This window comes from Xiphias gladius, chromosome 9 (genome assembly GCF_016859285.1).
Source record: "Xiphias gladius isolate SHS-SW01 ecotype Sanya breed wild chromosome 9, ASM1685928v1, whole genome shotgun sequence".
Lineage (NCBI taxonomy): Eukaryota > Metazoa > Chordata > Actinopteri > Istiophoriformes > Xiphiidae > Xiphias > Xiphias gladius.
In genome coordinates this window covers 18,130,944-18,158,832 of record NC_053408.1, presented here as the reverse complement: position 1 = coordinate 18,158,832, position 27,889 = coordinate 18,130,944, and the positions used below count along the sequence as shown (strand labels likewise).

Here is a 27,889-nt window from a genome sequence, read left to right as displayed (position 1 = left end):
CATACTACACTATCAATGACAAATAAACAAGCAACAGAAAGGAGTTTACAGATATAGATTTTTCTTTATTTGAGTGTCTTTCCATCACTGTGTCCAGTTCTTGCAGCAGTTACATGTGTATGCGAGGAATGACTGATCGGGTCAAGACATGTTTCTTCTGATTACGACCCCGTGGCTGGATTCAGCAATATAGAAGAACAAATCAACTTTGAGGTTTCACCATTTGTCTCTTAACATACAAACTGTACATATATACCTTTACACACATCATCAACATGTGGAAAAAAATCCTATCAAACTGTGATACCCAGCTCAGACGGCATGCTGAATGCAAGTACTGATTCAGTACACGAACATACGGTCAATATGCACGCGCACGATACACGTGCATACAAACAGAACACATACACACTTTTTTTTTTTTCTCTTTACACGCAATAACATATTTTAAACAAACACACATAAACTTAGCTTTTTTTCCCCCTCACCTTTCTCGGGCACATACACGTGCACACACACACACGCACACAAACACACGGAATTAGAGCGACATGCGGCCGACGGTTAACAATGCAGGATCGAGCTTCTGACCCTTTATACACACTCTGTACTGAGAATAACACCCTCCTCTTTTGCTTCATTTCTTTTTTGCCATTTACCTGAAACAGCATCACGACAATGTTTATTGAACATGGAGAATATGCCTCTGTAAAGTCAAAAAAATTTGACAAAAAGAACCAAATTAAACAAACGAAGAAAAAAAAAAAAAAAAAGGCGCCTTAGCAGCAGTTTCATGAAAATTATCGGAACTGTTTTGCTTTTGTGTACAAAAAACGTGATTGACTGCACAATGTAACACAGACAAACAATGTGAGAGTTTAGGGAGAATGCAAAATCGTAAACAAAAGTATGTATAAAAATATAATATTCACTGTGTAATCTATTTCCCCCCCTGTGACTGTTGGAAGCAACGATGCAGAAAATAACAGATCCTTTGTGCACGTGTCCTGGTTAAAGAAAATGTTTCCTATTAGTATCTGACAACTGACAACTACAAACTCATTAGCAATGAATGGAATTAACTGTCTCTCTATACAATATTCATAATACCATTTGCCCTGGTGATTCTTTTTTTTTTCCACTCTTTGCATTTTGAACAAAAATGCATATTAAGACAACTTCCATCCTTGATATATTTGGTCATTTGGAGTGTGGGTGTGTTAGATAAGTGTGCTTGTGTCCAGAAAGTTGCCCGTTTGAATCCTTTCGGGTAAAGTGAAAATAAAAACCCAGGTGGAAGGTTGCGGCTCTGTTTCTTAGCACCCACGGGTGTTAATATACGCAGCTGTGCCAGCATGAAGCACGACATTGGTAAAGAACAGCATTTGTGATCACAAAAACCTTCCCTAGATAAACTAAGGTTTAAAAAAAAAAACCTTCTGCTCTTCTGTCTATTCCTCTATTATCTGAAAGCAACCACAGACTGGTCATGCAGTTTCTTACTCATAGCAGATTATCACAGCTGCTTTATTCTTTATCCCCTGAATTCCAGTGAAAAACTTTTGCAAGTATGCAATATTCCTCCATTGGGCCAAACAAACCTCCCTACTAGATTACTTGCATTTTGTTTGGTTCTTTCATTTTTGCTCTATCCCGCACAGCAGACAGTTCATTCTTGAATGTCGTACAGACAGAGGAACTAGATTAGTATGTAGTAAGGGTGGCTCCATGTTAGAGTGGGAGTTGTGACTTAGAATGACTCAGGTAGGCTTGTGTTTCTGTTTCCTTGCCTCTCTGATCACTTTGTTACCTGTTCCCATGCAACTACTCCTTGCATCAGCCCTCATCTCCTCCTGCAGGCTGGGCTGACGGAGGAGACTATTCGTACTCCAGGAACTGTTTGTGGTAAAACAGAAGGTACCTGGGGAGATAAATAGCACCACAGGGTCAGATAGCAGCACCGCTAATAATGGAGCAGTCACCGTCAACGAGATACGAGAAACACAAAGGCAAACTGGACAAGGAGGCCACATTCGCTTTGACTCTTTTCACTTTTTTATTTTCTTATTTCAGAGCATGAAGAGGCAGCCTCAATACTATGAATTGCTCACCCTTCACTATCCAGTACATCCTTGATGCTGGCCTTGGTGATGATGGCATCGTCACATTTGAACCACTGGTCCTTGTGCTGCCGGATGAAGGTGGTGTAATGGCCGCTCTCTAGTGTCCCCTGGTGGTTCACCACAGCAAATAGACTATACCTGAGACAGACAGGAAAAGAGAGAAAAGAAGAGGTTTAACATTTCTACTAAATCCATACTGATATTATAGTGAAAAACACAACATTACAAAAAAAAAAAAAAAACTAAAAAAACTAAAATAAATCTCAAAAATATTTTATTTTACAGTACAAAATGTAAAGATTTACATCATGATGTTGCTGTAGTTCGTCACAAAAAAAAACAAAAAACTGCAGCAGTTAGGAAGGAACAGCTGACTACTACATGAGGAAACCCTCACACCTTTATACAAGCATCAGATGCAGCAGATGTTACGTGTATCTCAAATGCAACTTGGAACAGAGCTAATGGCAACACAGGTCAGATGTTTAATTATTTTTGAGAGGTTTGCCTTACTTGTTGTCGTTGTTGAAGGGTTCCACGGTCTGCTGGTACTGCCCGTTCATCCTGCTCTCTTTACTGAATCACAAAACACAACAAATGCAGACACAGCACATAAGAGAGTCATAGAGTTAGACATTTTGTGAGAGTTGGAAGTAGGCAAAGTGACGTTTTTTGTTTTTTTTTATTACCTGGAATCCTCTTAAAACCAAACAACTAAAACATGTTTACTGAGGCTGTGCAGCCATTTTCTGTATTTCTTCCAGAACAAAGGTCTCTATTCGATTCATCTAAATCCTTTTTTTTTTTTTTTTTTAGTTTTTATGCAACTTACTTGGTCTTCTTTTCTTTTTCTGTTTTTAGTTGAGTGCTTCCAATCTTCATTTGGATTGTGCTCACCTGGAGGCCATGAAGGGGGTCATGTCCAGCTCCAGTGGGAAGGAGACATAAGTTGTGATCTTCTGCCGTAGTTTGGCTGAGTGCTCAAACCTCTGAAAACCCACACATAAACACGTGTTATAATTCTGCTCCAATAACCAACATCCAATCAATTAACAGTCAAACCATCAACCACACACACTCTTACTTTGAGGTGAAAGCAGGCCACGATGGGCAGCTTCTTCATGGTCAGCTGCTTGGTGGACTCCTGGTAACTATGGCAACCGCTGCACTTGATCTTAGCGCTGCTGCCGAGGTGCTCTGGTCTGGTGAACCTAGACAGGAGAGGAGGAAATTTACTGTTTGTGTGTGTGTGTGTGTGTGTGTGTGTGTGTGTGTGTGTGTGTGTGGACTCTTAGTGATGCAGCCACCTGAGGTCTCTGCTCCAGTGAATTTCGGAAGAGCAGGTATGAGTTTCATGGACCCGTGTCTATATGTGTGTTACTCACTGCTCTCTGAGCGGTTTAGTGTGATTATTCTGGGAAGTGGATGGAGATGGGTTTTTTTGTCTCCGAGTTTGTCAGAGCATGCATGCGTTTATGTCTGTTTTGAAAAGGGAAGGAAAAAAAAAAAAGACTGTAATGGTTACTTCCACTTTGGAGCTCCATGGAGGGGAAAAGTACATTTCATACACAGAAATCAAATAATCTAACACCACAAATTTGGTGAATGGCAGGGTAAATATAGAGTAATATTTTATATATTATGCGATGTGAGGCCAGAGCACCTTGACAGCAGCACATACCGTGAAGGGGGGGTGTCTCTGAAGGCAAATTCAGTGCATGGGAAATATTACTTGAGGCTGGGGTAACTGTAAATCCTTGTTTTTGATGTATATGTCCAGTGGCGGGAGGGAGGACCAGGTGAAATGCTTACTGATTTGGGCCAGTAGTTTGGGAAAAATAAATTGATTGTGCTCACATTTCATGTTGTCAGGCTGTCTATACATTTAAACTGGTTACGTCACAACCAAGGCAACAGTAAACAAGGGGTTCCTCACCAAAGTGTTATAGTCTTACCTCTACCTGACGTGTCGAGAGACGGCAGCTATCCTGCTATATTTAAGGTGTTTTACTCAAAAAGGACAGCAAAAAACAATGGGCAAAGGGTGAGAAAAAACTTGTAAAAAAAAAAAAAAAATACTGTTGAGTGCATTAAACTACTGTTTTTTTTCTGCGGTGGTGGGCACTACAAGTGAAACTTAAGTAGTCAAAATGCTAAATGAATAGTGCGCATTGGTGGCTTCAGGGTAAGGCACCGACCGTGAAATGCAGTTATTAGTCTCTATCAAGTAAATTGATAAGATTAAAATCGACCTTAAATGTCTTTGAAAAAATTAGCCAGTAAATTTGATTTAGGTTATAATATAGATGGAAGTCAGGGTGTTTCTATAAAAAATATGTGCTTCTATAATCCACTGTCAAGTTTGCAAGCCGCAGGGTAGTCGATTACAGAGGTGTGATTTAAGGGTTTATGCAGGATGTAAAAAAAAGTATTCAAAAAATAGAATGTTTTTAGTTGATTTTTCAGTAGAGTCTCAGGTGTCAGATTTAACATTTTACTACTGCCCCCTGTGTGTGACTACAGGCTGGACGCAAATATTGCTGATAACATTAGTTGGCAGTGTCAGTTACCTGCGTAGACAATCTGTGAGCGCTGTGGCTCCAGTGGTGTGACTCTCTCCGTTAAGTGCTGAACCGTCTCCGCCGGGGCTGAGGGGCCAGAATGGTGTGGAGGATCCAGGCAGGTCCAGGCTGATGTCCCAGAACGGGTCTATGGTTGTTGAAACACCACTAGGAGCAGGACAGAGAGACAGACAAAATGATGAGCAGAGAAAATGAAAATGCTCTACTGCAGATCTCTAATACAGATTCAAGGAGTTGCTGTGTGTTGAATTTGTACATCTTCCAGTCCTTTACGCTCTTCATAGGAAGCACACAGACACTGTCCTTTGTTGTTTTGTCTATTGAGACAGGCATGTAAGTGAGAGAGAGACAAAAGAGGGAGACAGAAGATTCTGGCATCAACTTAGCTGCTGGCTCAGACCCTTGCACTGCTAATGCTGGCAGCTAAACTTGGTCATCTGGCCTCTGAAGATTATTCTTCTGTCGAACACCAATCAGGGGCACACACCGCAGCTAAGCACTGGCCGTTCACGATATAAAACAAATGACATCAGCTGATAGCGTTCGCGACCTGAGGAAATTTGGGTGGGGAGCATTTTTTCTAACCATCAGCTCTTTGAACTGCTTATCCTGTGCCGTTAACCCCCGGGGTTGGATCCCGTCCCAGCTCACACTGGGCGTGAGGCGGGGTTGAACCTGGGCAGGTCTCCAGTCGGTCATAGGGCTAACACATACATTCACACTCACATGATAAAAATGCCTCATCTGGCTGGAAGACTAACACCCAGCACCTTCCTGCTGTGAGGTGACAGTGCTAACCACCGAGCCACCATACTCAACACTTTCCTCCTTTACATCAGCTTGATCAAGTCATCCATTGGTTTGTCTACTCCTGTCTTGTCTTTTTTTAAATGCACTGTATTCTTGTTATGGTTTTGTTTTAGTAGCACCAACTCCATGAACAATAATAAACTTTGCGAGTGGACGGTTGTTTTCACATGTCTGCAAAAACAAGCACTTTTGCATTTGGGAAACAGTAACTATCAGCTTGGGAGCGGACAGTTGAGACATGTGACCGCTATCACTAGTACCCTTGTTGTAACCACTCATTCTGTCCGAAAATGGTGGCTAGTGTGGTCTAAGCTGCTCTGTGCTACATCCAATATCTGCTGCACATTTTCTTTGGTCAAAAGCAGAGGATGAGAATACACCCAAATTAGTGAAAGTCTTGTGGGAGCTGAACCTTCTTTCGGAAACCTGGCACGGTAAAGGACTGTCTTTTGATATAAACACACATGGAATATCAGAATGCAAATTTGGGGAAGACTGCTTTGCTATCAGATTTTCCATGGGTTATGCGCCTGTTGTGGCGTCTCAGCTATAATAATAAAGAATTATTTCACAGTAGGCTTAAAAATTCCTTTGTTAATTATTTAATAGTTTTCTTTTATGTGTCCATTTTAAAGCACATGCGTTCTCATTTTAGACTCTAAGCCCAAGCACAGTACTTTTTCAGCTGCTTTGAATCACAATCATTACTGCTCCATTACGTATCTATATCTCATTCATTGAAAGGTCGTCTGCTTAATCATTTTGCCTGAATCTAGAAAGAGAAAAAAATGATTTCAAGACAGACATTGTTGTCTTGGCACCATAACTTTGACCACTGCACTCAATACAACTACTTAAAAAAGAGGTAATTGAATATTGGTAAAAGTGTGGGGGGGTAATAGTACACTGTCACACCTGATAAGAGTCTCAGCTACTGTGAAATCTTCGGGCTGGTTATGGGCCAAGTAGATAGATTTTTTTAGCGAGGGTTTGCAAGGTGCCTCTCTGTCCTCACTGCATAATCATTTAGGGGAGGGTTGTGCAAATAATAAGAGGAGATTTGTTAATAGAGGTTGATTATGTTTTCTGCTAGGTTTACAAAGGTCATACAATTTGCAAAGGTCAGTTTTCTCTACTTTTGAAGACACCGCGCAAATGAGATGTACATTGCCCACAAGGATGGCTGTATTTGTGTTTACCCTTATTCCAAAGATGTAAATGACATTGGACATCGAGTTGTGGCACCACAAACATATACAGAGAGCTGCCCTTTAACTTAATTCTTTGAGAGAGAAATAGAGTCATAGGGTGCCCATTAATGAAGAGCAGTGGGCAGGGAGTTGTACTTTGTGTTCATTAAACCTCAATCAGAACTCGATTCTGTTGTCAAATCATTACAGGCTGCAATTGCACTGTTCTGTCGTATAATAAGACATTTACAGTGAACATCTCGCTGTATCTATGTCTGTACTCTTGAGAAACATCAGCTGTATCGATACCACCTCCACATCTGGAGGTCTGCATCTGGAGGGGCAGTCTAAGAACCAATGGCGTAATCAGTTGCTCTTAGTAAATCAGGAGAGAAACACATTTATATTGTGGCTGCAAATTCTTTAAGAACCTCTGTATTTTCTTAGTAAATCTGGCCCCCAAAAATCTTAGATGAAAAATTAATCTCAAAGCATAAAGTTAAAATAGGTTATCTGTCCACCAGGTGGAACTAGAGATTAAATTTCAAGCCTGCATGCCATAAAGGGTTTTCCTGTTGCTGCAGTGTACCCGTTCAGTGTGTGCGCACATGTTTGTACGATTGATGGTGCAATGTGTGAATGCTGGAGGGTCACCTCGAAGCAGGGGATTAGAGAGTTCTGATCCAGGACGGTGAGTGACAAGTTAAGTGTGTCATTTTTGAAATGCTGTTTCGCCAAGACATTGCAAGTAAGGCATAATATAGCACAGTGGAAATGCATTCTAAGAAAGTACAGTAGTCTACAAGGCATGGTTTTGCTCTTTCAGGCTTTAAATTCTTTATGCAGTCTCTGGTGAGGCTTGAATGATTTCCTGTGTAGTGTTGTTTGTTGGAATAGACAGAACACACACACTTACTGGCACACTTGACAGGTGACGTCAGACTGCAAGCCCCCTGTGAAGATTTGGTCGATGATGCAGTTACAGTGGTTTGGGTTGTTGGCTTTCTTCCCGTTGTCATCTGTGTGAATATGAATACACACATGCACGCACGCACACAAAAACACACACTGTCACTAAAAGCAATGCTGTGTAACATCACAGCCACCCTCTCTGCTTATAAACTGCAGAGAGGCACATAGATCTAAGAGAGTCAGTATTGTTTCTTTCCATCCTTCTGTCAGTTAGTGCATCTCTCACTTCTCTCTTCATCCTTTTTACTCATCCAATCATCCCTCAATCCAGCAGCTCTCCTCCTCTCTTACCTACACTCAGTTAAAAGTATCCTCTCTGTCATTCCTCCCATTTTTTCCCCACCTCTTTCACATCTGTTTCTCTAATTTTTGGTATTTTCTAGCATATTTATACCATACACAGAACATCTTACTGCCTGTGTGTGTCTCTGCGTAAATGTGCATTTGACCTTTGCAGTGTCTGTGCAGGACGTCCAGCGCCGCGATAAGGAACTCGTGGGCATCTTGCTGCTCATAACCGGCCAGATGACGGGCATGAGTCCACACCAGGTGGAGGAGGCGGAACGGGATGTGAGGCGAGCGATGGCCTGAGTAGAACTAAAGAGGGAATGTGTGGTTGAGAGAAAACTTACCCTTCCATATCTCTTATCTCTTTTCCTTTATTTGAAAAAATTCCCAAAAAAAAAAATAAAAATTAATTTATAAAAATAATAATAACACAAAAGAATGCATATGTACCTCCTGAAAGAGTTGCGACATCTCACACACCAAGCAGGAGTTGCTCTGCATCTCACATTTGTGTCGGTCGGACAGGAAGAAGTCACGCAACAGTGGAGTGTGTGTCAGCGCCTGGACGATGCAGTTCATGAAGCACGTGTTGCCCAGGTTTATCAGACCGCGCAAGCCTGAGAGTGGAGCGGAGTGAAAAAAAGAAAAAGAAATAAGAAGCAGGCAACAAAGAACAGACAAAGAGAAAGAATGGGCGGAGGAGACAGGGAGGAATAAAGAAAAGGGGAGGACAGAGAGAAAGAGCTGAAGAGAGCCAGATCATTTTTCTTTGCTGCAGCAGTGGGGCAGCTAAGCTGCAATGCTATTAACGATAGACACACACTGTGTACTACCACAAAGTCCCTGAGGCATCGTGGGACTGCACTCAGGTAAACCCTTGTCAAATTACAGCAGACCAAACCACACACAGACAAGGAGGAGGGGAGAGGGAGGAGAAAGCAGGAGAGAAGGTGGAAAAGGCACACAGGAGGAGGGAGAGGAGGGAAGGAAGGGAGGATGGAGGAAGTGTTCTCACAGATGAGCAGCCAGGCCTGTAATTTCCCCTACCTAAGACAGTGCCAGGGATGTTAATGGTGCTAGACCAGATCCCTGCAGGGCTGCTACAAGGTCTAAAATGTACGGTATGCCAGCTCTCCTCTCTCCCACACACTGCTTCATTCTAATACACCCTATTGCTACAAATACATTCTATGGTTTTCCTCCGAAGACAATAAATAATACCTCTTATACAGAATTTGTACGGCTGTCGATCTATCACCTAGGGCTGTACCTAACTGAATCATAATTCAGGATGTTTTTAATATTTTTTTCCCTCCTCATATATGTAAACATTTACATGCACGAGGAGGGAAAAATATTAGAAACTTTTCAAAATAATGCATTCCACCAACACCACCACCTGCTACCAATCAATAATAAAATGACAGTAGAATTATCACCTTTCTGACAGTGTCAACAAAAAGTGAAAATGTGTACGTTTTCTAAAAGTAGAATTCTTGGCAGAACTACGCAGTGGGGATTTTTTGTTAGATATTCAAATATCATTTGACTACAGCAGTGAGGACAAGGCTAAAAAAAATGTGTGGTTAATCACTTTGTGCATCTGCAGATGTTGGTGGTAGTGTTGCTTCATCTTTCTGCATTTAAACTGTTTTATCGCTCCTTGACCCCAAGCCCACCCCTCTCTCTGAAACGGAGCGATCTGCCCAGGTTGACAACCAGTGGTTTGAAGCAAGAGGGCGATGAGCTTTTTGTGTGTTCATGGGAGACACAGAAAGTTAGAGAGAAAGAGCGACACTAACCAATAGTGCAGTTGGAGGTGATTCTCCTCCTCTTGGGGTTGTGACAGAGCAGCTCCAGCTCCCTCTTGGTGGGCTCCCACGTTGAGTATTTCTCCCCTATGCCTGGAACACATATGAATGCCAACATACACATACAAACGCACACACACACACACACTCAAAGGTTTGCATCATGCGATTTTCTTCCCTTTCGAGTGTTGGGAAGGCAAGTTTATTTGTATACGACCTTGCAATTCAAAGTGCTGTACCTACACAAGGTGATATAAAAAGATATATAAACAGGAATTAAAAATTAAAATAAATTAGAGGATAAAATTGAAATAAAACAGATTGAACAGGGCAATAAAAAATACATATATTGCCAGTTATGAATAAGTAGTCCCCTCTTTGTAACACCACCTATGTTTATAGGTAGAGTGGTGTTGGAGTCCACTAATTTAGTTAATATGTCCAGCCAGGTGCAAACTATCAGACTGATGGCCAGGTCTATAAAATTGAGACTGTCTCCCTCCCCTGCCGTATTACTTACAAGTTCCCTAAATATGTGAATCACAAAAGTTTAATTATTATCCCTACCACCTGATAGAAACCCTCAAAACAAAACTGCTAAGGTAATCACAATTGTGTCTCCACATAGCCGTCTGTTCAGGCCACCAACATTTTCTAATAAAAACACAAGATGTCTTATTTTAATAAATACATCATCTAATAGTAGCTCTACAGACTGGCCAATTACTGAACACTCCAGCCTCAACAAGACCCTCAAATTTGGTTTTATAAATATCAGATCATTATCTACTAAAGCCTGACTGATTATTGATTTGATTCTTCAGCATAATCTGGATATGTTTGGTTTACGTGAAACATGGCCTTTCTTACCATTAAATGAAGCTTCCTCAACAGAGTACACCAATGCCAATGTTGCTCGGGCCACTACACAAGGTGGGGGTGTTGCCTTAATCTATGTGTTTTCAATTGAATCTTCAGAATGGATATTTCTTTTAACTAATTTGAGGCTCTTGTATTAAAGCCATCTCCATCGGCTATAACTTGCTTTGTCCAGGTCAGACTCTGACCCAGAATTAGACAGTAAAAGAGGTCTACACCCTGGTTTACTGGAGAAGTGTGTGCCCTTAAGCGGACCTGCAGGAGATTGGAGCACAAACGGCGAAAATCTAAACTGGAAGTCTTCTACCTCCTATGGCATGAGTGTGTACTGAATTACAAGCGTGCTCTGTCCGCTGCTAGAGCAGCATATTTATCTCACTTAATCACTACCAATAAACATAATCTAGGATTGTGTTTATTGACACTGTGACACTATAGCCAAACTTAAAAGCAGCTGTGTATTAGCTCCTCGCCCTGTGAGGCTCGTGATTTTTTGGACTTTTTCTGCAGAACCAGTTGAGCATTACATTTAAGCCCGGACAGTCTATGTTTTAACAAATTTTGAGACTATATCTTTGGAATTATTTTCTAAATTCATGTTGGCTTCGAAACCCAGTACTTGCCTCCTTGACACTCTGCCAGCTTAACCTTAACCTTAGAGCCTTTTCCTATCATGCCCCCTTCCTCTGGAAAAACCTCCCTACTGACATTAGACCGTCTGTTGAGGAATCCAAACTTAAAACTCATCTTTATGCCTTTATGCCAGTGAATCCATTAAACTTAGTTCGTACAGTAGAGTCTATGTTGTCCTGCCGACAAGATTACTGTAAACTTCCTGATAACCACTGTATCTTTCTAAGCCTGTGTTTGTTTATTCCCTTGAGCATATCAGCACCCAGGCTGTGTGCCTACTGTATCTCTCTCAATTAGTTGTTTAGTCTAAATATTAAAAACTGTGAAAAAAATTCCATTCACAATATCTGAGACCACAGCGATGTCTTCAATTTGTCCAAAATGAAAAATATTCAATTTACTGTCATATATGACAGAGAAAAGCTGCAGATTCTCTCATTTGAGAAGCTGAAACCAAAAAAATATTTGTAATTTTTACTCAAATAATAAGCCGGTTAATTTTCTGCCGATCAACCAATCGTTTTATCGACCAATTGTTGCCCCCCCTCCACCTTCTATTGAAACAAAGGAGTGAATGCTCATTATTGCCATGCAGTGGTTTTGTGCATTCCTTCAAAGCGAAGACAGAGATCCCCCAATCGAGAATTCACTACTCCTGATTATAGGACGGATTAATATATTTTATCTATTTGGTTCAGTAGAGGAAGTTGTCCCAATTTTCAATGAGTGCATATTTTAAGTAGTGTCGTTCCGCTTTAACTACTTGATGAAATCTCTTTATATAAATATGTATGTCGTCCACATGGTGGTAAAGACATGTTCTTGCAAAGAACTGGAAATTCCATGTTTAGGTATAATTTCTCTTTAACAATGGGAACATCATTTGGTATGGCGTGTGTGTGTTTGATGCTGTCATACCTTGCATTTTCCAGGCTTTCCTTTGTTCCTCTTTGGCAATCTGTTCCATGTCTTTGTCATAAATGTAGTCTTGGCACATAAAGCAGTAAATTCCCCCGTACAGCAGGTCAATAGCTATAAGGACAGAGAAAGTATGAGAGAGACAGAAGCAAAACAAAAAGAGCCGTTTTATTCAAATGCAGGGACAATCAGTTAATCTGACTGTCATAGGGTGATAAAGGGCCATGCGTTGCTACAAGCTGTGTGAACCACTAACTGCTTCATCTGTCAGTCTTTTTCTATTCAGGCCACGTTGCCATGGTGCTGTGATGGCAGGTAGCAGGGGCTTATCTGTTGACATATCAGCTATCTGTCAACACCATCCAGGAACAACGGAGAGACAACCTGAGAGATGGAGAGAGCGTTGAGAAGTAAAAAGGCTGGGAGTATGAGGAGGAGGAGGGAGCCACAATCTCTAACCTTCACACACTCACTTAAATGTTCATACAAACAGCCCAAAACTGTCCTTCAGCTCCCTCTCTCTCTCCTCACCTGCTCTGTGCCCTGCAGCTACCTGTTTGCTGTTGCCATGACAACCTGCCTGTCGGCTTCTCCCGGTTGTCATCCTCTGCAGGTATGGAGAAAAAAAGAAATTGGAAGCAGAGGAGGCAGGATGGAGGAAGGCAAGGGGGTAGGGAAGTAAACTAAAGCACTGAATTTCACTGAACTGACAGGAGATTAACAAAAGTTTAAAAATTAAATTGGAAAAATGACAAGAAAGACAAGGCTAATGGTACAAGTGCAATTAGATGGAATACTGTTATAATTCTGAATATCGAAAAGGGTCATCAGGTAACCATGGGAACAAGGGGAGGGTAAAAGAGAAGAGAAAGGGAAGACAGACAGAAAGATGAGCCCAATACGAATACACCTAACAGCGAGTGAACATGCATGAAACCGTTAGATGAAAGAGATGGAACGGCAAGGGAAAAAAAAAAAGAGGAGTTGAAGCAGGAAGGTGGAGGAGGAGGGGCTGGGGTTTAATGGAGGCTAATTCCACAGAGTTTGTTAAAGAAGACTTAATTACCTCCTCACCAGTCTGCTGAGATCTGTCTCCCTTTTTTATTTACCCTCTCTCTCCCTCTGTATTAGACTGTTCCTCTCTGGGAAACACACACACACACACACACACACACACACACACACACACACACACACACACACACGCACACACGCACACACACACACCGGAGGGTTTCTTCCTGAGCCAAGCGATAACGCCGAGTAAAGGAGGCTTCATAAAAACAAACCAGCAGATTCTCAACATCTGCCAAACCCAGCCTCGGTCATGGACACCCTGAGTGTCTTTTCTGCGGCACCGGTCTCCTCCAAACACTGCAGTGTAATGTATTTCACTTGCAGCTCAAACAGCCTAATTCTATTATGTGGAGAATATAAAAGAAAGATACAGGGTGTATATCTGGTATCGCAGAATTTAGACTGAAACAGGATGATGCCTTGTGTTGAATATATGCCGTTTACTGGATCTTTTGAACATTGCCTCTGAAGTCTGTACTTCTTACATTGTTCAGTGTTATTATATACAAGAAAAGGTTGTAAGCATGTTGGCACAAGTGTTGGTACGCTACATCTCTATGCAGCTTCAACCTCAAAAACAATGCTCAGGTTCCAAAGCTGTGAACCGTACTGTGCATTTTCACCCTGCCCCATGTTAAATGTCTTAGAATATTGCTTTATAGCAGTGCACATGGCTGCCACCTACTGCATATTCAGCTTTATGAATACACACTGCTAACCCTTGGAACGTGAATCTTCAATTTGAGGTCCTGTATGACACACAATTGTCACTGTGTGTAAAATGATTTGAGTGTGTGCTTAAGTCAGCATTCGTGTAACTGATGACCAGAAACATCTGGACCCACAGCAATGGTGTGCAAAAAAGTAGATGCTATGAGCTTGTCTTTTCATCTCTGCCTTTCTGTCTGTACTGAGAACATCAAACTGGCTACCTCTTATAGCTAGCTGAAGACCCATGGTTGGTGGTGTTTGACGTAGTGCTCGAGAAGTGCGTTCGTACCCGCTCTACCAGAGTTACACAGTGCAAGAACAGGTGATCGGGGCGCAGAGTGGGAATTAGAGAGGCACCATTCTCCCTATTACAAGTCAGTGCAGCTTTTATATTAAGATAAAATAGTTGCATACTGTTGCTTTAAATGTCACATCACATCAGATGCATCACGAGTAGCAGAGCATTTTACTGCATTGTAACAGAAATGATCTTGAAAACACTGTAAAGCCCGACATCTGATAATGGAAGTCAATATCCATGGTTGAAAAAGCTCAACAGATTATGCAGCTCCTCTGAAAACACAGAAATTCAACTTGCAGCAAACTAAACTATATGATGGTCCAGTTCTATGTCATCATCAAGTCTGTTGTCACTCGCTCCATGAGTCTCATTCAGCTCAATCATCAAGCAGGACACTTAAAGGCATAGCCCGACCGATGTTGGATTTTTGAGGCCGGTACAGATATCAATACTTGAGAGCTCTTTTTTTTTTTTTAAATGAACACATAGCATGAACAGACATTTTTATACACATCACTTAAATTTTGTTGTTGAAGAACTGAGACCACAATGTGTACTGAGCAGGCAATTTTCCAGTTGAAAAATAATCTGGTCAGTGCTCTCTGGTGGATATACTGTGTGATGGAGACACAAATTACATCAAACATATATCTGTCATTTTTGTTCTGCAATTTCTTGTTATATAAAGGCCAACATGTATACTGATAACGATATATCTGTAATAACTTAATAGCAGTTGAAAGTCCTGAAATTACATAAAGAGAACCCAAAAGAACAAATAGATTAAAACAAATATGTTACTCGGTCAGTTATTTACTGGAGGAAAATGATCAAATATTACATATCTGTGAGTGGCAAAAGTATGTGAACCTTTGCTCTCAGTACTTGGTGTGACCACCTTGTACAGCAATAACTGCAAATAATAGTTTCTGTTAACTGTTGATCAGTACCTTCACATCGCCTTGGAGGAATTTTAGCCCATTCCTCCATACAGAACACCTTAAACTCTAGGATGTCGGTGGGTTTCCTTGCATTAATTGCTCGCTTCAGGTCCTTCCACAACACTTCTGAAGAGTTAAGACTGTTCCAAAACATTATATTTATTCTTCTTTAACCATTCTTTGGTAGAAAAACTGCTTAGGGTTGTTGTCTTATTATATGACGCACATTCTCTTGAGATTGAGTTCACGGACCAATGTCCTGACGTTTTTCCTTCACTGGTATAATTTAGAATGCAGTGTTCCATCAATGATGGCAAGCCGTCCTGGCCCAGATGCAGCAAAACAGGCCCATGACATGGCACTACCACCACGTTTCACAGATGGAATAAGGTTTTTATGCTGGAATGCAGGGTTTTCCTTTCTCCAAATATAATGCTTCTCATTTAAACCAAAAAGTTCTATTTGGGTCTCATCCGTCCACAAAACATTTTTCCAATAGCCTTCTAGCTTGTTCACGTGATCTTGTGCAAACTGCAGACGGACAGTAATGTTCTTTTCGGAGAACAGTGGCTCTCTCTTTACAACTCTGCCCTGCACAACATTGTCATTCAGTGTTCTCCTGGAGGTGGATATGAACATTAACATTAGCCAATGTGACTGAGGTCCGTAGTTGCTCAGAAGTTACCCTAGGTTTCTTTGAGACCGCGCAGACTATTAGCCGCCTTGCTCTTGGAGTTATCTTTGTTGGTCAACCACTCCTGGGGAGGGTAACAATGGTCTTGAATTTCTCCATTCGTACACAATTTGTCTGACTGTGGATTGGTGAAGTCCAAACTCTTTAGAGATGATTTTGTAACCTTTTCTAGCCTGATGAGCATCAATAACTCTTTTTCTGAGGTCCTCAGAAATCTCCTCTGTTCGTGCTATGATACACTTCCACAAATATGTGTTGAGAACATCATACTGCGCTTTAATTAAAACAGGGTGCCCATTCACACCTGATTGTCATCCCATTGATTGAAAACACCTGACTATAATTTCACCTTTAAATTAACTGCTTAACCTAGCGGGTCACATACTTTTTCCACTCAGACATGTAATAATTTTCCTCAATAAATGACCAAATATAATATTTTTGTCTCTTTTGTTTTAACCAGTTCTTTTTAAGTACTTTTAAGACTTTTATGAAAATCTGATGTTTTAGGTAATATTTATGCAGAAATATAGAAAAATCTAAAGGGTTCACACTCTTCAAGCACCACTGTAGGTGGGGAAAAAAAAAATCTTTGGCTACAACCCAATCAAAACCTATGGGAGATTTTGGAGCAATGTATTTGACAGCACTCTCCACCACCATTATCAAAACACTATACGAGGTAATACCTGAGTGAAAACGTTTTAAAGGCTCTTCATGGAACAACACATTATGTGGGTTTTTCCTTTAACTTGTCAGTGATTGGCATATCTACATTGCCCACCCTTCCCACACTTTTCCGCAGTTGCTTTTACTGAGTGAGTTCATGTGATATTCTGCAATTTTCTCTGAAATAATTCAGTGATTTTTGAGCAATGTTTTGATAATTACAGGCCATGTGTACCGGTGGGACTAGCAGGGATGGGGGAAAACAGCCAACAGTTCTTGGTACTCAGCAAACACCCACAGATTTGTTCAGATCTGGAGCTCATCCAGATTGTGTCTCTGATGCAAATATTTAATTCAGAGAATTGAAATATAACTTTCCCATTTCTCACTGTGAGTGCACACCAGCAGAGTGACCTCCATGTGAGCTGTGGTGAAAAACACAGCGTAGCTTGTGCATTTCTGAAAAGAGAAGTCAATTTTAAGGAAGAAAATTTTAACTCCACTGCAGATTATCACTGATAACTGTTGTGTGGTGTTTGCCATTACCTATTCTGACCTGGAATAATAATCCTGTCAAAACAAGGCAGAGACAAATCTCATTTTTATGATACCCCATAAACACACACACACACACACACACACACACACACACACACACACACACACACACACACACACACACACACACACACACACACACACACACACACACACACACACAGAATGTTTTGAAGGATTTTGAAGGAAGCTGATATTAAACCAGGGATGTTTACCCAATGAAGTAGACGCTCAGCATGTATGAATGTACTTAATCTTTAATCAGCCATCAAGACAGACCTCAGTCTATTCATTATTAAGTTCACTAATGCATAGATTCCCTCTAATGGGCTACATGCGGCCAAATACACAGGTGTCATTCAAGTCGCCCTGAAGGTCAGGCCTTTCAGACTGTGTTAGAATTATGTTGCACTAGGTTGCATAATAGCTCTCTCTGTCAATCTCAATTTTTTTCCTTGATTAAATGCATCACAAAACCAAAAATGTGTCACAGTCAGGCCTGTGAAATATTCCAATATATAACTAACTATGAACCGATCTTAAATATAGACACATAAAGACAAAAACAAACACACACACACACAAACTGGTGTTTATGAACTGTCAGTACTTATGCAGTCGCACCAGGCTACATCTTCATTAGCCACTCAGCTGTATAATTAGCCCTTTTGGCAGCCTTTGTTGTGAGAGAAGAGGCATTACTGATGGCAGTGTGTGTTTGCGCACATGATGTATAATGTCAGTGTGTCTGTTTAGGAGGCAAGTAACAACTCATTTAAGCAAGGGAGCTAATTGCAGGTGTGGAAGCCTGGTGTTATGCCATGAGCATAACAGAGCCCTCAAAACACACCTGCTCCAACTGCACGTGCGGACACTGTGAATGCCTTTGAGTACGAGTGTGTATATAAACATGTGCTTGTGTTTGTGATACCTAGGTTATGCCTTTTGCTCTTTGCATGTTCGTTAGAGATGATTTTGTAACCTTTTCTAGCCTGATGAGCATCAATAACTCTTTTTCTGAGGTCCTCAGAAATCTCCTCTGTTCGTGCTATGATACACTTCCACAAATATGTGTTGAGAACATCATACTGCGCTTTAATTAAAACAGGGTGCCCATTCACACCTGATTGTCATCCCATTGATTGAAAACACCTGACTATAATTTCACCTTTAAATTAACTGCTTAACCTAGCGGGTCACATACTTTTTCCACTCAGACATGTAATAATTTTCCTCAATAAATGACCAAATATAATATTTTTGTCTCTTTTGTTTTAACCAGTTCTTTTTAAGTACTTTTAAGACTTTTATGAAAATCTGATGTTTTAGGTAATATTTATGCAGAAATATAGAAAAATCTAAAGGGTTCACACTCTTCAAGCACCACTGTAGGTGGGGAAAAAAAAAATCTTTGGCTACAACCCAATCAAAACCTATGGGAGATTTTGGAGCAATGTATTTGACAGCACTCTCCACCACCATTATCAAAACACTATACGAGGTAATACCTGAGTGAAAACGTTTTAAAGGCTCTTCATGGAACAACACATTATGTGGGTTTTTCCTTTAACTTGTCAGTGATTGGCATATCTACATTGCCCACCCTTCCCACACTTTTCCGCAGTTGCTTTTACTGAGTGAGTTCATGTGATATTCTGCAATTTTCTCTGAAATAATTCAGTGATTTTTGAGCAATGTTTTGATAATTACAGGCCATGTGTACCGGTGGGACTAGCAGGGATGGGGGAAAACAGCCAACAGTTCTTGGTACTCAGCAAACACCCACAGATTTGTTCAGATCTGGAGCTCATCCAGATTGTGTCTCTGATGCAAATATTTAATTCAGAGAATTGAAATATAACTTTCCCATTTCTCACTGTGAGTGCACACCAGCAGAGTGACCTCCATGTGAGCTGTGGTGAAAAACACAGCGTAGCTTGTGCATTTCTGAAAAGAGAAGTCAATTTTAAGGAAGAAAATTTTAACTCCACTGCAGATTATCACTGATAACTGTTGTGTGGTGTTTGCCATTACCTATTCTGACCTGGAATAATAATCCTGTCAAAACAAGGCAGAGACAAATCTCATTTTTATGATACCCCATAAACACACACACACACACACACACACACACACACACACACACACACACACACACACACACACACACACACACACACACACACACACACACACACACACACACACACACACACACACACACACACACACACACACACAGAATGTTTTGAAGGATTTTGAAGGAAGCTGATATTAAACCAGGGATGTTTACCCAATGAAGTAGACGCTCAGCATGCATGAATGTACTTAATCTTTAATCAGCCATCAAGACAGACCTCAGTCTATTCATTATTAAGTTCACTAATGCATAGATTCCCTCTAATGGGCTACATGCGGCCAAATACACAGGTGTCATTCAAGTCGCCCTGAAGGTCAGGCCTTTCAGACTGTGTTAGAATTATGTTGCACTAGGTTGCATAATAGCTCTCTCTGTCAATCTCAATTTTTTTTCCTTGATTAAATGCATCACAAAACCAAAAATGTGTCACAGTCAGGCCTGTGAAATATTCCAATATATAACTAACTATGAACCGATCTTAAATATAGACACATAAAGACAAAAACAAACACACACACACACAAACTGGTGTTTATGAACTGTCAGTACTTATGCAGTCGCACCAGGCTACATCTTCATTAGCCACTCAGCTGTATAATTAGCCCTTTTGGCAGCCTTTGTTGTGAGAGAAGAGGCATTACTGATGGCAGTGTGTGTTTGCGCACATGATGTATAATGTCAGTGTGTCTGTTTAGGAGGCAAGTAACAACTCATTTAAGCAAAGGGAGCTAATTGCAGGTGTGGAAGCCTGGTGTTATGCCATGAGCATAACAGAGCCCTCAAAACACACCTGCTCCAACTGCACGTGCGGACACTGTGAATGCCTTTGAGTACGAGTGTGTATATAAACATGTGCTTGTGTTTGTGATACCTAGGTTATGCCTTTTGCTCTTTGCATGTTCGTGGATGTGTTTTTTGGCAAAGCAGGCGAAGAAGACACAGTAGAGGCAGGAGTGGAGTCTGTTCAGGTGGGCGCCGCACATATGGCAGATACATGACTTGGCCTGGAGGGGGGTGGGGGTGGGGTGGGCATAAACAGAGAGACAGAGGAAATGATTATTATAATGTTACTCCAACAGGAACACAGTAGCAACATCTTTATCTCTGGTTTCATCTGGCTAATTTTAGGAAACACATCTGCTTAAAAATACAATTTCAAGAAGCTAGGCTTTAAAGCTGCAATTATTAATATTTTTTGTTATCAATGGATCAAGTGACTATTTATAATGTGGAAGGTGTCACTTTTAGTGACAAACCTACTGTAGAGTTATTACCTAAACCTACAGTTCCACTCATCCCTTTGGGCTTTCTAGCATCTTTCAACTCATTGTTTGGTTTTCTACACCAACTTTAGTGTTTTGGTTTCATCTCACCACTCTCATCAACGTTATTTCCGACCACAATAAGTGGTTGTTTTCAGCTGAAAACCTCTGATAAAACCTAACGTACGCTACTTTCTCAATACCAAACAACAGACTGACATAATTATTGACTAGCTGTTGAACAGCGAAGAATTTTGCATTTAAAAAGGGCCAGAAATTTTCCTCAGGAGTTGGTGGAGACCAAAAAAGAGCTAAAAAGAGAGTCATTGGACTTATATTCATCAAGTGAACAGATATACAACTCCAAGTGAACGCTAATGTTGCTTCAGGAATAGGTGATGACTTTCACCATAACTTTGTGAAATGATAACCTGTTAATGTGTTCTTTTCAGTGTTCTGCTGCCCATAAGTGACAACCCCCCCCACAAAAAAAAAAGAAAAAAAATGCAGATTCAGAGCTTTTATAATGTTTAGTTGATTTGTTCTTTCAGTGTAATCCATCTGTGGTCATACCCAAACACAATATCAAATACATTGCACTTAAATATTCTAATGCATCATCTACTAGTGGCCATTCACTTGCAGTAAGGACATCCACATCACATGTGTGTGACAGCAAGTCTGACAAGTCTAACAATGTTGAGCTGGAAACATCTTATTTAATTTCAGAATGTAAAAACCTTTGAACTATAATGCAATGTGTAACCATTTGCTGGACCAAACCTGCCATGACTATATTATTGACTTCCATTACTATTTAAATGTTAATTATTCTATCAAGAAAATCATCCCACGTAGATTTTCTTCAGCCTCTGGTTCTTTGTGCAGAATCACGATAGGCGACTATAAAGGAATCTAACATGTTTTCTATGTATGAGAGCGCATATGAGAGAAAGAGAGGTGCGTTTTTGGCTGTAAGTGATTGAACAGAGACTTAAAAACCTAGGAATATGCAAGTTTATGTGGCATTTGTCTCTTATTTATGTTTGATTCTTCCTCCTTTTTTGCAGCAATAATTACTTAAGAACCCATGTCAATCATGTAAAATTTATGTAATTAATTTTTAAATCAACACTGCAGTACATGATTGTCAATGATAAATACAACCCTATAGATTCTATTTGATAGTCTTGTTGGAAAGATGAGAGAGGGGGGGGGTGACTGTGGATGGAGGCTAGATAGTAACAGTTCAAAAGCATGCAGATAAGAAGCTGGCATGCCAATGAGCCAGCATGAATATGAAGGAAGGTGAGAAAACATGAGCAGTGACTGGGAGAAGAAACCAGGGGAAATAAGACAGGAGGGAAAAGAAAGAAGATGGAGGAAAGTGTGAGGTCAAAGAAGAGAGACAAAGAAAAAAGGCGAAAATCAAAAAGAAGATGATATTTGAAATTTTGATGCTTAGTTGATGCCACCGCAAAGGTTGATTTCAATGTCAGATTTTATGTGTGATGTGCTCACCAAATGTACTCCATTTTATAGTCACCTACAAAGGAAATAAACATGCAGACTGGAATAGTTAATAGAAAGAAGGAAAATGGAATGAAATAGTTTAAGACTATGAGTCCATCTGACGGGGACTGCAGTGGTCAAAGGACTGAAAACTGAGGTGCAGTGTCACTCTACAATGTCTTGAACTGAATTCCAGTCCACTTCTACTGGCTGATAAACTCATGCAGACAGTCTAAAAATCTTTGCTGAATAACATGCACTCAAATAAATGACATTAAGATCTTCGTGAAATAGATGCTACAAAGCAAAAAGACCATGTTTTTTTTCTCCAAAGGAACAGAACAAAACATACCAGTGACCCTTGTTCTTCTCCACTGCCTTGTGACAGTACCAACATCTTTTGTATATTGTAAGGTAATATTCCATGAAAATATGCATTTAATACCTTGGTTTGAACTTGGTGAGTACTGTACAGTAGCATGTGATTCACCAGATTAATGAATGGTGGAACCTAAAACCCAGAAATATTCGCTCCTTACTAAGATAACCGCAACTATCTCAAACAGAGCTGTAAACAAGAATTATTTTCATTATCCGTAAATCTGCTTATTTTCTCAGTTAATCCATTAATTGTTTGGTCTATAAAATGTCAGAAAAAAGTGAAAAAAGCCTATGACAATTTCCCACAGCCTATATGACATCTTCCCTATGCTTGTTATGTACACCCAACAGTCTCAAACCCATATTATATAAAATTTCTACTCATATAAAAACAGGAAGAGCATCAAAACGCCACAATTGAGAAGCTGTAACTAGGGAATATTTGGCATTTAAAAAAAAAAAAAGACTCAATCAAATATTACAATAGCTGCTGATTAATTATCAGTCAAATGACACAAAGATAAAATTAGCAGGAAGCTGATATGCGTATTTGGAAAAATGTAAGATGATACCTTTAACCAGATTCATGTAATGATGTTTGAGACACCCGCTACCAAAAAAAATCTGGCTAAAAGCCAACTTAAAAACCCTTTGGGAGAAAACCTTTGTTCAGATCTGAACATGTTTACTGACGAACAAACAACCTTTGTTGCTCATCAGTTTAAAACCCACTTTCTCGTGCCAGCCTAAATATGGACAAAGATACAAAATGGAGGAAAAAACAAGAAATACTGATTCTTATTCCGGTAACACACATACACGCACACACACACCTCCATGTGTAAGTGCTTATACAGCACATGAATTATGAAAAAGCATCAACATGCAGCAATCTCTCCTCACTCATTCTTCCGAACTGTCAGAGTTACAGTTCACACGTGTACTTTTCCAGTCCCTTAGGACATTGTATTCATGCAGGAATTTGTGTCTGCCCATCTAACAACACATCTTTACATCCTTTACTCTCTTGCCTGCAAGAGTCTGAGTGCACGTATGGAGTAGTTATGGACATACAGTATTTCTGTTTTAGCACATTGTTCATGTACGAAGTAATAGGCCTTGTGGTCTTCCTAACGCCCAGAGAACAGTCTGAGATCTGTCCATGTCATATGTCTCTGAGTGCTGCAATGTCAGTGACAATCCATCTGCCGGCAGGATGTTATGTGAGAAGAGCAGTAGAGGGTAATGGACTGGAAAGATCCTGGTTAGAAGTGTAAGTGAGGACATTATCATACTGTGACTAACAGCATATGTCTCGTCCATTGAAGGGAAAGACCTGCATCCAGAGTAGGAGTCTAGACAGGTGAATTAAAGGACTATTCCCTCCAAAACAAAGGCATTATACCAAATACTGTATATTTCTGAAAAAAAAAATAAGTAAAAGAAGTGTAGGGAAAAGGAAGTCATTTTAAAAAAGCTGAGGAACAACAACAAAATTAGCATCTCAGGGCCTTTCTCAATATTTGCTGTTGTGTCCTCCATGATGAGACAGATACAATAATTGTTTTAATGCCTACCGTTAAAACAAATCAAAACCAAATCTTGGTAACTGGGTAAAACCCTGCACATTTACCTGCCTGCCAAGAAAGCATCAGATGGACACTTGTTTCAATGAAAATGAATGGAAAGCGTGCAGTGTATTCAGGTATACAGAGTTGGATTTTTGTACCGGATTATTGAAAGTATAGCCCGACTGATACTGGATTTTTGATTTGCAGATATCAATACTAATATTACATTTAAAGAAAGAGGAAGAAAAAAAAACGATGATAGATCGGCTGATGGTCATTTTTTTAACATAGAAACATAACATAAACAAACTGAGGCTGAAACTACCAAGTATTTTAATTTGTGATTAATCTGATGATTATTTTTCTCCATTAATTGCTTGGTCCATAAAATGTCACAAAAAGAATTTGGAAAAGTATCCATCAGTTTCCCAGAGCCCAAAATGCCATCTTGATATTGCTTGTTTTGTCCAGCCACTAGTACAAACCCAAAGACATCTAATTTACTATCATTTCTAGCAAAGAAAAGAAAATCCTCATATTTGAGAAGCTGGAAACACAAATGTTATGTCATTTTTGCCACGAGCTCTGGGTTTACAACCCATTTGACCTCTTTCACAATGATTCCATTTTGTGTCGTTGTACTGCCTGGAGGCAGCAGCAGCAATGGCACAAGATGATAGTAGACAGACTTAACAGGACTTGGAAAAAAAGTAATGCTGATTCTGCAACTAAGCTCTGAGACTGGCTAGGACTGACTCACTGATTTTGCACATCTTTGGTTTTATTTTGTGGTTACTTGGTGCACACATATACACACTTGCAGCTCCTACTGGCTTGATCAAGTATGATTATCTATATGTGAAACACAATGTTTTAACAGGGGAAAATGAGAATGCGCTACCCAGCAAGGCTCAAGTCGCTGTGCTCCATAGCAGTATCATGGGAAAATGAAGTTTGCTTTGTAGTGGACTGACTCTCTGTGGTTGACATTGTAGCTTACCAAATACAAGAGCCTTTGAATTCTCAAGGTGAATGGATGCTCAAAATTCAATCTTAATGTTGATTGTGACATCTGAGGGCTGAACCTAGATGTAACAGTCAGCATGGAGTGGAAAGTGTATGATGGAAGAATTGTCTGATATGTATATTGACCAGCAATACTTGAAGATATTGCTGCTCAAATTTTACACGGACGCAACGATCTTTTGGTGAGGGGATTTGTCTCCTCTGAAGCCCCCTACAGCCAACCAGAGAGGATAGATAGATAGTGGGAGCAGCTACGCTTGGAATATCTGGTAAAACTTGTGGCATTGCCAATTCTCCCAGAGGCTAATCATGCATGATAAGTCCAGAGACTGCCTCCATACAAACACAGACAAACTGAAGAATGTGCTAGCACGAAGGTTAGACTGGGAAATGAACATATGACCTGTGAATCTGATGGAAAACGTCAATCACCCTCCTCCTCACTTGGAAAGGATCTGCAATCACAATCTTCTGAAAGATTCAGAGTATGTCTCCCATAGAAATAAAAGCGAAGTACATGGAATTTGAAAAAAAAAACAAAACTGCCTAGTGTAAGTGTTTCCTGTGAGAGGTGTGCTCATATCTGAATGGAAAACTGAGCCATGATCAATAAAAAAAATATAGCGCCACAGGGAGGTAATACAAAGCAGGGATGTGAGCCCTCCTGCCAGGACAGGATTGTCTGTTCTTCAGGGCAGGGTGGGGGCAGGGGCAGAGAACTGGGCAAATACTGCAGGAGGAGACCCTGCAAATATTTACACCATTTATTTCAGCATACAAACCCTCTGGGGTACCCGTTCCCACTGATCCCATGCACATGACAAGGGACACAGGGTTGTCCCAGAGCATATAGGAGTGCAGGAGACATGTAAACATGCAAACAGCCAAGCAAATGCATGCTCACACACTGCAGATGCAAGCACAAGGTGCTAATATCATGGACATCTGCTCTGTACCCACATGTTATATGACTCTTTACAATAAACACGACTCAAAAAAGGTGGTTTTTTCTATTAAGAACACATGAACAGACACGCTGTTGACATACACACATCCTATTGCTTTACCAGTTAAACCTTGTTGATCCTAGCAACAGGATAACAGGAATAGTGTACGTTTGGGGGGGTGAATTTAAACCCATGACCCCCCCCCCAAACGAGGAAATACCACCGTAATGCTGCCCTGCGGTCTGCTGGTGGAGAGAAGTGGAGCCACTGCAGGCGTAGTGCCAAAGCAAACAGATGCACATCAGCTTTCTAATCTATGATGCAGTGTCTAGCTTTGAAGTAAACGTTCGGCTGAGCGAGCTTAACTGGGTGATGTGCTAGTTTTTCGCTTTAGTTTTGGCTGAGCGAGTGTGTCAGGTGTTGAGTTCGGCTTTTAGACTAATTCACGCCCAATAGCAGGACATTACTAGACTGAGTGTGGGTAGTATTTGACTGAGGGCAAACAGTAGTTTGGCATTCTCTGTGTCTGTGTCGGATGTTTGGGTAGTTTTGGAAGGGCGGGGAGCTGTCCACTCACGCGACGCCAGTACCCCCCCCCCCCCGTTTCTCTCTCTCTCTCTCTCTCACACACACACACACACACACACACAGTCAGTCGTACGTTTGGGTCCCCTCTAAGCACTCTTTTCCGCCTGTCACTTGTTTACCTTGCGTTTTCTGGTCTCGGCTGAACCGCTCCACACGAAACACTGATAAATGACCCTCAGGTTCTGCTTCCAGTTGTCCACTTTGAAGCCGTTGACATGGGGGCAGCCTGCGGGACTCATGGCAGTCACAGCATCCGGCTTTACTGTCTTCTGGGCGATGAAACCTGTTCAAATCCCTCAACGCAGACCCAGTCCAAATGGGCTGGCTGGCTAGCTTGCCAGGTTCGTTATCCACCGATTGCTGCGTTCTGGCTAACTGGACATGTCCTGGTTGCAGTAACGGAGACACGCGCAGTAGCAAACATCAAGACGAATTTTAAAATAATCCTCAATTGGAAATAAAATAGTATTTATGAATTTAAATCCAGAATAGCGCCGTATAAATAGTTCTCCACATTCGCTGAATTACATGTTAGCAAGCTGGGCTAAAGTTGGTTAGCATTGGAATTTCAACAGTAGCTTACACGGTGAGTGTCGTCAAGACCCACCTCATTCATAACGGCGGACCAATGAGGTGCGAGAGCTACGCATGATTGGCGTGTGAGAACTTTCTTTAAGCGGTTAAGTCCCGCCTCTATAAATTGGGTGCTGCGTCGTGATTGGTGCTATTTTTCTGCAAACCACATCCGCCTGTACAAGGACGTTCATTGGTTGAAGCGTAAATCAGCTTCACCGTATCTATCAAGAATGTTACAATGTGACAATCAAGAGTGGATGGAAATTCAAATCCACATCACATTACATGCAGAACCAAATGGATGACAAGCTTTTCACAAAGGCATGAAACCCAGAACTATATTCTTAAACAATTTATTATTAACAGATCCACAATCGCAAAGCTCAAGCTCCCAAATGACATGACAGTTTGGTTTCATCTGCTGACTTCACCTCTTGTAATAACAAGCTGTCAAAATGGTTTTCTGTACAGTGCTCAAGCGACCTCTAGTGGATCCGACCTAAAAAACAAAAAAAAAAAAAACAAAACAAAAAAAAAGGAAAAGGAAAAAACAAAAAACAAAAACAAAAAACAAACAGTGCACCAGATTGTGAACGACTCCTCCGTTGTGCCGAGTTTGGTCAAGGGCATGTACATGAGTACAGATTTGCTATCGATGATATCTACATTCTAACCAAAGGAGTGAGAGGGAAACGATCATTGCAGTCTTTACAAATGTAGAATATATCA

At 40.7% G+C, this 27,889-nt stretch overlaps 1 protein-coding gene across 5 annotated transcripts; it reads right to left on the bottom strand.

Moving 5' to 3' along the window:
* Nucleotides 1-62: 62 nt before the first annotated feature.
* Nucleotides 63-27,233, bottom strand: usp22 (ubiquitin specific peptidase 22). Of its 5 annotated transcripts, XR_005708131.1 has the most exons (14): nt 26,704-27,233; nt 20,169-20,301; nt 12,207-12,320; nt 9,768-9,869; nt 8,416-8,582; nt 8,127-8,274; nt 7,622-7,724; nt 4,694-4,852; nt 3,208-3,334; nt 3,021-3,112; nt 2,637-2,699; nt 2,112-2,261; nt 1,811-1,921; nt 63-175 (listed from the first exon to the last, which is right to left on the bottom strand). XR_005708131.1 is itself a non-coding variant. In XM_040135669.1 (13 exons), the coding sequence occupies exons 1-13, from the start codon at nt 26,821-26,823 to the stop codon at nt 1,879-1,881; spliced, it is 1,521 nt and encodes a 506-aa protein (XP_039991603.1). In that variant the 5' UTR covers nt 26,824-27,233; the 3' UTR covers nt 63-1,878. The 5 variants fall into 5 exon arrangements, 4 of the variants coding, with proteins under 4 accessions (XP_039991603.1, XP_039991604.1, XP_039991605.1 ...); XM_040135669.1 differs by having other exon boundaries at nt 63-1,921; XM_040135670.1 differs by lacking the exon at nt 20,169-20,301 and having other exon boundaries at nt 63-1,921; nt 26,704-26,804.
* Between the last annotated feature and the right edge of the window lie 656 nt (nt 27,234-27,889).

Excerpts from the sequence above, each read along its gene's own strand:
- usp22 (XM_040135669.1), bottom strand. The coding sequence starts at position 26,823 with ATGAGTCCCGCAGGCTGCCCCCATGTCAACGGCTTCAAAGTGGACAAC. Across the intron at positions 4,853-7,621 it reads GTCACCTGTCAAGTGTGCCA|TGGTGTTTCAACAACCATAG; the intron begins GTAAGTGTGTGT and ends TCCTGCTCCTAG. Across the intron at positions 3,113-3,207 it reads TGGCCTGCTTTCACCTCAAA|AGGTTTGAGCACTCAGCCAA; the intron begins GTAAGAGTGTGT and ends GTGGGTTTTCAG.